Raw genomic sequence first — 12,410 nt, forward strand, 5'->3', positions numbered from 1 at the left:
ATGATGAAATGATTGAGCCAGTCATTTGTGATTCTGTCAGCATTTTCAGTCACAAGAACATAAAACATGTCTTTACTTTCCATGTTAGCAATGTAGGTGGTATCAAGGGAAATTTATAGGACGAGCCTGTGGACATGATGGTCCTTACGTCCCAGATGTTCTCTTCTGGTCAGTCATCTTATTCTTTTCTACAGTTACAATGTCATCCACGCTGAAGCAGTTCAAGACCAGTCGCTATTTCCCAACCAAGGTAACTTAAATATTCCTTTTAAAAAAAGTTGTAATACAAATCTTGTTGCCAACACAAGATACAAGTCTGTTGCTCCCAAAGCCAATAACTCAACTATTATTGGGATTCGCTGAGTCAGAATTATATTTTATAATATCTTTTTTTCAGTTTATTAATAAATGTCTTAGATCTTACTACTCCACTCTGCTAACGACAGGGCTTTTATACAACAGAAGAGTTTCTTGTGCCGCTGGATCAGCCCCTGGAGTGCTCAGAAAGCTCAGTCTTTAGTAGAGCAGGTTCCTAGGATTCAACCCAATACGTTAGTGTTTGGTGATACAAATACTGAGAGAGGAGAGAACATGTTATGCCATTGCTTCTTTCTCATTTAATTTAGCTTACAGCAAAATACCTCAATTACAGTTGTGTTACCATCAGATCTTAAGGTGTAAATCTGACACAATACAAATTAACGATGCCTTAGACATTTTTGCACCTGAAGCCAAAAATCCAAATGGTACCTTCTCACTGTGACACGCCCCCCCCCCCCCCCACTAATTTCTAATGGTTGGCAGAGATGGAAACAAAATGTGTTCCCTTCTGCTCACTGAAGCGGAAAAGCCTTCATGGTAAGGCCGCCCCCGCGAATCGCCCACTAGGTGTGCCATGTGCCCCTCCTGCTTAGCCCCTGCCTGAGCTTTGTTACTTTGCCAAAAAGCTTATTTCTCAAGGATGCTGTTTTCTACTGCTTTGAAGCAACACCGCCTCATGTACTTTGTAAGATACGACATCGCGGAGGCGTCACTGTACACTGTACATCCAGTTGAAATGACTTGACATATTAAATGTTAAAGAAAAACTTGCAAGTGAAAGCTCTGTTTTATTTACTTGTTACAGCCCTGTCACTTTTAAATGTATCAGCCGTGGTTACGTGCTTCTGTTCAATATGGACTTCTCAGGTCTCCCACTGTGCCACAAGGCTTCCCAGCATCTGCCATTCTCTCTGCAGCTGCTCAGTGGGGAGGGGTGCTGCCATGCCAGTGGTGTGATGTCACCTCCAGCGCAAACCCAGAAGTGATGTCTTCATATCTTCATGGCGCTCTAGGTTCCCCTGAAGCCTCTGTGGCTTTAGATCCTATAGTGTGATGTCAACATGCTGATGTACCTTCCAGGCTTGTGCCAGAAGTGACATCATGCTGTTGATGCAATGTCATTCCTCCTGTTGCCAACCCCTCCGTCTCCTGCCAGTTGCCAGTCAGTGCCAGTGCCCATGGCTGGCAGCCCTATGGACACCTGTATTAAGGACACTATTTCTGTAAGCCAAAATGTCCATTTAAATTGTAATGTTGCACTATTACTTCTTCAAAACAGGGCCAGCTCCAGTTTTCAGAGAGCCTTCGACAAATGCTCTCCAATGCACTGCCATACTTCTTCTATTCCTTCTGCCCACCTCCAGCTTATCTGTGTTATCTGTCTGGAGTCAGTGAGGGAGGACAAAAAGGAATCAGAGAGTTACCATTCTGTTCTTTTCACTGGTTTTCTGACCAGGAAATGGGGGATTGCCCCCAGAAGCCTCTGTGACATTGCAGGGCCTTCTTGGGCAATCTCTGTTTTCCCAGTGAGAGGCCACAGGTATGGGCTATTTCATGTGACTGTGGCTTGGAGTGTTTCCCCGCCATCCTTCCTAACAAGAAATGAAAGCTTGTCCCAGAGGGTCCTGCAGCAGTCTCCCATTTCCTGGGAGCAGGTGGGCCAAGCATCTCCAGTTAGTAAGTGGTCCACTCCTGGTTCATGGGCATGAGAATGCACGTCTCCTGGCACCCACCAAGCGCCCCATGCTTTGATGCTTGATTCAGAACATTCATCCTTGTTCCATATCTCAAGCAATGCTTGCGCATTTCACTCCTACTTTTCACCTTCCAGACATGATCAACAAGAGGGGTTAGGGACAGTTTGCTTACTCTTGTCAGTGGGTTTAGAAGGGTGAGAATAGGTGGATCCACAGACCAGGCAGACTACATACAATAGGGGACTACATACAATACAATACAATACTACATACAATAGGGGACTACATACAATAGGTTTGTGCTCATGGCTTGGTCTGAAGATGTCCATGCAGATCTTTCCTCAGTAGATTAGGGTATTTTTTTTAATATGTGTGCCTTCTTGTCACTGACTGTTGGCTCAATATTTCTAGGTACGGTCCGTAGTGAGTGACTTTGCTGTCTTTCTCACCATCCTATCCATGGTTTTAATAGACTATGCCCTTGGGATTCCATCTCCAAAACTTCAAGTTCCCAATGCTTTTAAGGTAATTCTATATCCAATTGTACTAGTCTCTGCTAAGTTTTAAATGACTGGAAGTGATTCCTTTCTGAAACGAATCAACACGTCATCAAGATAAGCATGTTAATACGCAGATCACAATTAATTTTGTTCAGGAAGAAGGAGAATTCAGAAAGGATAAGCTGGACTAGCAAGCTCTGTAGGAAAAGATATCATGATTACGCCTGTCTAATAAGAGACTACCTTATTTTAATAGCAATGATTAGCTAGAAATGACAGAGCCTTCTCGTCTGGGGCCCCCTGGTTGTGGAAAGTCCTTCTGCATTCAGTTGCCCAGCACCAAGCCCTGGGGGCTTTTGACACCAGGTTAAAGCATATTGATTTTCCCAGGCATCTTATTGATTGACTGTTACATTGAGTATGTAGATTATTTCCACCTTTGTGAGGTTGCTAAGCCTGGCCAATTAACATATTACTATTTCAAGATATTTTGCTACCTGCTTTTATTTTCCCATTTAATTTTACATTACTTTTAAAAAAGGATCTCTGCTGGCTTTAAGTTCCTGAGCTTTGTATAATGAGTTATGTTGTTTTATTTGTTTATTGTATTTTGGGTTTTATTTTAAACCACCTTGAGAATAACAATTGGCAGAGAATTTCGGCTATAAATGAATAGGTTTAATGTATGCATTATTATTTCTCCATTTCCAGTGCTTTTCCATGAGCCCCCCCTCTGATCTCGGAACATCAAGCTACTGTGTTGCAGAATGTTTGTACAAAGGGTTGTAGTAAAAATTTTGCAGCAAGGCAGTTATATGAGTGTGACCTAATGCACAATATTTGGGGCTTTTAACTTGTACTTTTTCACAATTTTAGATGGAGAATATGCTTGTTTGTCTGACATGCCTGTGTTGATGCTCCGTGCAATTTTGGCTTAATGATCCCCTCAAATTCTAAATTACCTTTGTTGTCCTAGCCAACCAGAGATGATCGTGGCTGGTTTGTCACACCTTTGGGACCCAATCCTTGGTGGACCGTGTTAGCTGCTGGAATTCCAGCTCTCCTTTGTACTATTCTGATATTTATGGACCAGCAGATTACAGCTGTTATAATAAACAGAAAAGAACATAAGCTAAAGGTAACTTAGTAAACTTGCAAAGTCAATATATTGTTGCTAGCTATTTTTCAACAATTTCCTTCAGTGCCTCTTTTTTTTTTAAACGCATTTCCCAATGCCAAAGGTACAATTGATACATTTTCCTCAGTTCAAGGATCCATTGTGTGTGTAAGCAATTTGTTGAATGCAACATAACTAGCCCTTTATTGAAATGAATGGAGAAGACACTTCATGCAGGAATTTCATATGTATGTCAAAGTACACTGGGCAGGACATTGAAAATGCAAAATGTAGTTGCAATTGAAAAAAAAAAACTACGGTGATATCCGTTTTAATGATAAGTACACTCAGTTGCTGAAATGAATTTGCCTGGTACAGCGTTTTTGTTATTAGACAGTAGTGCCTTGTGGCCTATAATTTTAATCATGCATTTCCTCTTTCTGAACCTCCACAGAAATTTCTTGCATTCCCATGCTCAATATCTAGGTTAGGTTACATTAGAATACAAACAATGTGTCGGATTTCATGATCCATCAGTGGAAGGCTCTGACAGTTGCCTGTCTTCCCAGCTATCTTCTCCCAGCAGTCCTTTTTGACCCTGGGAAAGTTTATTCCTGGGGTCGTGAGACCTATGTGGAGTAATATCCATATGGATCAGGAGGCTGCAGTATGAAGGGGGAAGAGAATGAAACCACTCACATGTGCAGAGCTCTGCTAACAAAAGAAGAAGGGAGTGATTTGACCTCTTTCCCCTCCCCTGCTGCAGCCTCTGGACACACATGGCTATTACTCCATGCAGGTCCTGCCACCTCAGGGGGCAAAGGCAGTCTTAGTGATTCTGGGCTCCTGGAAAAAAGTGAAGGATGGAACCCTCATCACCCTCAATATTCCCACCACTCTCAGCAAGAATAAAGTGCCTGATTTTCACAATGCATGACCCTTCAAAACCCTTTTCACAATGCATGACCCTTCTCAGTGTTTCTGCAGTAAGCCTACCGTTGTTGTTGCTGGTGGATTCAACCGACTGTTTGGCTGCTGCTGGCAGTGCTGCTTCATTCTGGTTTTTACTTCTGAAGCAAGTAGTAACTTTCTGTAAAGTTTCATGTCATTTCTTTTCTGCTTTTTTGCCCCTCCATTTTTCTGCTCCTCTTGGACAATTTGATTTTATTGCTTCTTGTTAACTTTGCCTAGGTAGACTATAACATATTGTTAGCTACACTGATGACACATGTGCATCATTTTTGAAAAATTAGTTATGAGCAATGAATAGCACTTGCTCAATCAATCACCTTTGAGTATCATTTTTTAAAAAAACTATCTACAAGTGCACCTGGAATAGCTCATTTGCAAAGAGCAGATAGATATCTACAACTACTTGTGGTCCAAATGTTTTGCTGTCGGAGATAATTGCAGTAGACGAAAACACTATTAGAGTTTTCATTCTATACAAAGAGTGATATAATCAGTAGATTCTTCAGTAGGTCATATAGTATATCGCCTCCACAGCTGCTGCACCCACCTCAGTGCAGGGCCAAGGGCAATAGCCTAGGTTGCCCCATATAAGACTGCCTCTGGCTGTGGGAAGGGGAAAGCCAGGAAGATTGCACAATCCTAACACAATCCTTGCACAAGGAATAAATCTTTTGAGGGTGAGTATAAAGTAAATGTCTTTGGTAATCCACTGCCAAATCCATGGGAGTAGATTCATTAAGACAAATATGTCTTAAATTTCAGGAGCAGCCTAAGGCTGTTGGACTGGAAGTATGTAAGACCATGTCACAGAAAGCATCCACAACATTTGATTAGGCAGATATATCTGATGAAGTTGGCTCCTATCTAAGGAAGCTCTGGCCACAAAAACATCCAAAAGTCAAGTGGCCCCTTAAAAACTAGCAACATTTATTCCAATGTGAACGTTTCATTACAGTGAGGTCCTAAGCAGAGTTACACCCTAGAAGTCAAGGCTTAGAAATCTGTAACTCTGCTTAGGATGGCGCTGCTAAATGTATTACTTGTAAGCAAGTGCAACATTCTCTGTTACTTTTCCTGCCCATATTGGCATCTGCTTCTATATGGTGGCTGAAGTTTCTGTCGGTTCCGCCTTTGTCCATTTCTGATTTTCCCCACTCCCCTTCTGCTCCTATTGTGGAGAATGGGAAATGGTACAAATTAAGCTTCAGATGGAGTGGTTGGGTCGCAAGCCACACATTTTTTTTCAGTAGCACTTACAGATGGAAAAATAAAGCAGAGTTCATCACTTTTCCGATAGAAATGTTGGAACCAATTCCAAGGACAAGCTTGTCTGCATATATGCACAGATTTCTGAGCCTCTTTGGTAAACAGTAACACAGTCTTAAAATCATATTAAAAATGCATTTGCAGCCATTTGTGACTTCTTGGTTGTTTTGAACATTTTCTGTGTTCCCTTTTTTGTTTGGAGGGTGGCTTTTTTTTTGCCCTCTTTGTCAGTCTGGCTGCTTGTGTCAATCCATAGCGTTTTGTGTGGTTAACTTGACAGATGCAGGGAATTGCTGCCAAGTTTTGGAATGCATTTTCCCCCCACAGTGGCATGTGGGAGTCAGATGGTCTTCCTGGCTGCCCTCTTGCCTTCCTGCATATTCATTTTTGCTGGGGTCTGATGTAGCAGCATCACCTGTTGCCTTGCTTCCTTTCCCTCCCATATGTCAGTTTCCTCAGGCTTCTGTGTGGAGAGGAGGGAAAAAAAACTCCCCGGCTCCGTAGAGAGATCTGTGCAGTCATGAATATACTTCCCCCAAAATGTGTCAGGAGGTAAAAGGTGTCTCTGGCTTCAGTCCACCCATCGCTTTAAAGAGGCACACTTGCATTTAGAGAGCCATTTCTGTGCCCTTTGGTTTCAGCTGAAGGGGAGATGCTCTGAGATGCAGGGCCTGCACATTCCATTCAACAGTAGCTCCTTGCGGTGGCTATGCCCAGAGCCTCACTCTGCATGTTATACATTTTCTATCCCATTCCTCATTTCTGCTATTGTGCTAAGGACTAAGCACATGGGTTGGGATCCAGGCAGCTTTTTTATCACTATCTCACCCAGTTCACATCCTTGTTACAGCTTCTATCCAAGATGATATTTGTCCATACAGGTCCCGTCATCCCCAGCTTAGCCTTTTTTACGGTCAGGTGGAACTCCCTCATCCATTTTTCACCAACAGAAAAGGTGGTTAAATCCAGTCCAAGCATTGTGTGTTTACTTGGATATTTAGACCCCATTTTTCTTTACAGTGTGGACCCAACAGCTTGCAATATTGTTCTCTCATCCTCCATTTTATCTTCACAACAAAACCCCTGGGGAAGGTTAGGCTAAGAGAAAGTAACCGGCCCAAGACTGCTGAATAAACTTGTATGGCTGAACGGGGATTCAGAGCTGTGCCCCCTAGATCCTGTTACACCTTGCTGGCTCTCATGAGATAAGATTGAAATGAAGTCTCTTCTTCTGTTTCTGTAGATAAAGAAACTTCAGCAGGTGCAGCCTTCCTGCCTTATAGGATGTGTGCCCTGCCAAAGTTCCCTCTACTGAACAGCTCTTAACTGTAGTCCAAACAACAAGTACATCTTACTAGCCCAGCGTGATAGAAATATAAATATGGAGGTTGCACTGAGCATGCCACTACATGGCCCTCATGTAAATCTTTAATTTAAATACTTAAAAATTTAATATTAACACTATTAAAAATGGAAAATTCACAAATAGAGCATTTTGTCATTGTCTTCTGTATTTTAGCTATATCACCCTTGGAGTAAAAGTCATCCCAGTACTGTCACAGTATACACTGAAATATATGAAACATTACAAATGGAGAGAGGTATGAAACTCTGCAGAGCAATTGAGAGCCAGTGTGGCATAGTGGATAGTGTAAGACTAGGATCTTGGAAACCCATATTCAGATACGTATGAGGAAAAGTTGAAGGATCTGGATATGTTTAGCCTGGAGAGGTGGTGACTGAGAGGTGATACGAAAGCCCTCTTCAAGTATTTGAAGGGTTGTCACTCAGAGGATGGAGGAGAGTTGTTTTCCGCTACCCAGAGGGTTGGACCAGAACCAATGAGCTAAAATTAAACCAAAAGAGTTTTCAGCTAAACATTAGGAAGAACTGCCTGATAGTTAGAGCGGTTCTTCATTGGAACAAGCTTCCTTGGGAGGTGGTGGGCTCTCTTTCCTTGGAGGTATTTAAGAAGAGGCTAGATGGCCACCTGATGGTTATGATGATTCTCTAACTCAATATGAATGTACACAGATCAGGAGAGAGAGTGCATGAAGGGATGAGCTAGTGCTAGGCTCTCATGGCCCTTTCTTACATGCTCAGGGTAATGCTGATCACAACTTTAGGGTTAGGAAGGGATTTCCCCCCAGGCCAGGTTGGCCAAGGATCCTGGAGGTTTTTTGCCTTCCTCTGGGCATAGAGCAGGGGTCACTAAGTGAAGTGAGGGGGGAGGTAGCTGTGAATGTCCTGCACTGTGCAGGGGTCTGGGCTAGATGACCCTTGGGTTCTTTCCAGCTCTATGATTTTGAGTTTCTGTGTTTCCCATTCAGCCATGAAACTCATTGGATGACTCTGGACTAGTCTCTCTCTCCCCTCCCCTCCTCCTCTTTCTCTTCCCTTCCCCCCCTACCTTACAGAGTTTTTGTGTGGATAATATATCCTAGCTTAGCCTAAGCTCATCAAAGCTGGGAAGCTAGGCATGGTCAGCCACAATTAGTACTTGGATGGGAGCCACCAGGGAAGACGGGGTGCTATGCAGAGGAAGGCGCTGACAAACCTCCTCTGCTCGTCTTTTGTCTTGAACACTCCGGCAATGGGGTTGCCATGAGGCAGTTGCAGCTAGATTGCAAATTATTTATTAAATATGGTGGGAGGGAACTCTGTACACCACCGCAGCTCGTTGGAGGAAGGGTATGATAAAAGCTGGAACAAAAAAAAATTGACCCCGTTCAAGCTGAGGAATATGTGGAAGTTGAAAAGATGGAAAACAAAAAAAATCATCTTCGTCTGCTTTTCCTGTTCAATTTGACACTGCTTCATGGTGAAATAAAGATAGAGGGTTACTATTCTCTCTTGCTCCTGGTAATTCAAGGGTCTTTGTGTTGGCGCTTAAAGATGTGGCACTGCTTGCTCCAGAATTAATGTTTGTAGAGTAGCAGCCTTTATCACAGCTGCTCTGAGAAGTGAATCACAATATATGAGAGGACTTGCATCAGATACCCGCATTACAATGTCATTTGAATTTTCAGAAGAACTTCAACCCAGTCTTTAGAAATTTCAACTTCTCTGTTAAAATGCATAGGACAGCTCTGACAAGCAAGGGAACTCTGGACTAGCATTCCTGTAGCCTCCTTTGGGAAATCTATGGCTTCATAGAATGTATTGTTCATTCAAGAGTGCAATAAGAGCTCAAACACAATACAAAAAGATTAGTTATATCACAGGGGGATAAGAGAATGAACTGTCGCTTTCTAGTTGCCTAATGGTTGGTTGATTTCTTGCAACATAGTTAAAATGGCTGTTTATTAGGAATGCCTGCTGTCTCAAATGTATGCTGAAACCAGATAATTACTGTTTCTTCCCAGATAACATCACCATCTTTTGCTTTAACAGAAAGGCTGTGGCTACCACCTTGACTTGCTGATGGTCGCCCTCATGCTCGGCGTCTGTTCTATTATGGGGCTCCCCTGGTTTGTTGCTGCCACGGTCCTCTCCATTTCTCACGTGAACAGCTTAAAGCTAGAGTCCGAATGCTCTGCTCCAGGAGAACAGCCCAAATTTCTTGGCATCAGGGAGCAAAGGGTGACAGGACTCATGATCTTTGTACTTATGGGCTCATCTGTTTTTTTGACCAGTGTTCTTAAGGTATGCCACTCTGGAAACAATAAACTGTATGCATAGGTACATTTGGTTTACTTTTGAACTGATGCCTTCTTATGAATGTTTGCATCACCTCCCTTTCCCTTATCCTATCTGGATCACTGTTGCTGAAGTCTAAATATGACTTGTCAATTTTCGCTAAACAACATTATTTATAACTACAACATTTGTTTGTATCCCTGCAGCTTTGAGTGTTTTAGAGTAGACACGGGCACGAACAGCAATACGAACAGAAAAAACCAACCAACAGCCTAATCTGCTGTTCTCAAACAAGCTGTTCGTGAGGCCCCATCCTAAACGAACAGATGGTCGTTGCAATCCTCACCTCCCATAATTCAATGGATGAAGGACCCATACAGCTTTATCTATATTCAAATGTATGGCATATAGATGACAGCTGAGGATGGACTTATTTTTAGACATTTCGAAACCTTTTATAGATGTTTATGTGTAAATCTCTTTTGCCATTTTTATTTCTATTGTGTATGAGGCTTGTTTTATGTTTTTCTCTTATTTTCAAATGAAATTATTTTTTCATTTTTTAAAAAAAAAAATCTAGGCCACTGTTCCATGGCAGAACACATGCTTTGCTTGTAAGAGTTCCCAAGTTTTATACTTGGGATCTTCGACTTTTGAAAAAGGCTCTTACTGTTTGGAATAGACAGTACTAGGTTATAGGCTAGTGGCTTGACTCAGTAGAAGACAACCACATATACCATTAGTCTGACTGCACTTTCTTGAGGTGGTCACTGTAAGTCCTACATGCCAGGTGTGAATCATCAGCTCTTCATATTGTCAGATAACAAAGCAGACATTGGCTGTTAATATAAAAAATTTTTGCAGTGGTCCAGTGCCTCATACCATAAGCTCCAGGTTTTCTCACTTTTATATTTATGAAAGAATGGTGAAATCCCATCTGGTATCTGAACTTAAAAGCACAGATACCAAAACCAAATCAATACCTCCTTATTTTTCAGACATTGATTAGCTATAGATATGCATTGAGGAATTTTGAAAGAAGTGAGTGCTTGGATATTTGTTCCTTGTATTAAATATTTGTTCATCTTGTATCTAATTTTCCAAACTGTGGTATGGGCCTTGACAGAGGAGGGAGTATCTGGAAGGAAGACTTACAATTCCGTGCACTCTCTCTCTGTCTCTCTGTCTCTGTCTCTCTCTCTCTCCCTCTCCCTCCCCCTCCCCAAAGCAAAGCTATTGCTTTGTTCCAAAGTTTTCTTTGGAGGGTGTCATAGACATTCTCTATCAAATACTGAGCCTGATCTCCATGCTGATCAATAAACTCAGAGAATGAGGCCAGGTTCAGATAGGGGGTATTCTTCTGCAGACCTGAGGAACATAATGGAATATCCCCTTCAGGGTGATTGTGGGGGCAGATAAGAGAGAGCAGGAGCTACCACCACCACCACCTAAGCTGAGCAGGTGAGAGAGTGACGGAGCCAGTGCTGCACATGCCAGGTAGGCAAGAGGAGGGAGGGGATGGCTGGAGCCACCACTACATGAGCAAGACAGGCATATGTGGTGATGTTGCAAATGGGGGTGGGGGAGCTGAAGCTGCCTCCCCATTTGATCCAGGCAGCCATTCGTGCAGGCGGGCAGGCTGACTGGCAAGTGAGCAGCCCTGGGGTGGGGGGCAAAAGGATAGGATTCACCCCCAAAAGTCTCTCAGATCCCCATTTTCTGTTCCACTTCTAGAGTCTGTTCCATGGCTAGAGTCCCTATCCATAGATCCACATGTACATCAGCTGCTATACTAACAGGTGGAACACATGACTGACACCAGATAGGGAGGGGTATGTCAAAGCTCAATTGACTTGAGAAGGATAGGGCTGAAGTACAAAAAGTCTGAGGAAACTCTAGTCTAACATCCCTGAAGAATGGACGTGCATCAGTGGCAGAACATCATCCAAACAAAGCCTTAAATCTTGGCACCTAATCAGTGGCAATCCCAGGCAGTCAGCAACATGCATCAAGCACTTTTCTAGCCTGCTATAATCTGTCATCACCCAAAAATCAGTTTTGACTTTTCTATTTTCCTCCTAACAGTTTATTCCCATGCCAGTGCTTTATGGTGTATTCCTTTACATGGGTGCCTCTTCTCTCAAAGGAATTCAGGTAAAATGGAGTATGTAAATTATTTTGGTCCTTTTTGATAACCTCTTTAAAAAATTTAAATTTTTTATAGAAATTTAAACAGCACAGCCTGAAAGGAGTTTACTCTGGGGGCCAACCTGGAACATTAGGGGACACAGTTTCACAATTTGCACTGGCAGCAAGCATCTGTGACTTGCCTTGACAAGAAGAAAACGGACTCCACAGTTGTTTATGCTGTAGGCCTACCATCCTGCCCTGTGAACTGCTTACTTCCCTGCTCAGTAGGTCAGGAGCCAGTTTGATGTTGTGGTTAAGAGTGGCAGGACTGTAATCTGGAGAGCTGGGGTTGATTCCTCACTCCTCCACTTAGCCAGTTTGGTGACCTTGGGTCAGTCACAGCTCTTCTAGAGCTCTCTCAGCCTCACCCACCTCACAGAGTGATTGTTGTGGGGATAATAATAACATACTTTATAAACCACTGTGAGTGGGCATTAAGTTGTCCTGAAGAGCAGTATATAAATCGCAGCAATCTTTAAAATGTGATTCACAGATATTCCCAAAAATATCCGGATAATTCGGTAATGTAAATACTGATTTATCCAAATGTATTTGAATATGCCAAATATATACATATATCCAGATATACCCAAATATATGGGGAGTATATATTCAGTATTGCTGAGCCAAATCGCACACTCCTAATCACAGGTCTTGTTGATAGTTTCAGGTAGGTAGCTGCGTTGGTCCACAACAGAACAGCAGGAT

At 42.5% G+C, this 12,410-nt stretch overlaps 1 protein-coding gene across 3 annotated transcripts in view; it reads left to right on the top strand.

Moving 5' to 3' along the window:
• The window catches only part of SLC4A10 (solute carrier family 4 member 10), a 171,184-nt gene that overhangs the window by 143,087 nt on the left and 15,687 nt on the right, over nt 1–12,410 (top strand). For all 3 annotated transcript variants that reach the window (XM_054970422.1, XM_054970423.1, XM_054970424.1), the window contains 5 exons: nt 89–250; nt 2,430–2,543; nt 3,495–3,656; nt 9,267–9,518; nt 11,598–11,666. In XM_054970422.1, coding sequence (XP_054826397.1) covers nt 89–250; nt 2,430–2,543; nt 3,495–3,656; nt 9,267–9,518; nt 11,598–11,666 — 759 coding nt within the window. The remainder of the gene's footprint in view (nt 1–88; nt 251–2,429; nt 2,544–3,494; nt 3,657–9,266; nt 9,519–11,597; nt 11,667–12,410) is intronic.

Source organism: Eublepharis macularius, chromosome 2 (assembly GCF_028583425.1).
Source record: "Eublepharis macularius isolate TG4126 chromosome 2, MPM_Emac_v1.0, whole genome shotgun sequence".
In the NCBI taxonomy this organism is placed as follows: domain Eukaryota; kingdom Metazoa; phylum Chordata; class Lepidosauria; order Squamata; family Eublepharidae; genus Eublepharis; species Eublepharis macularius.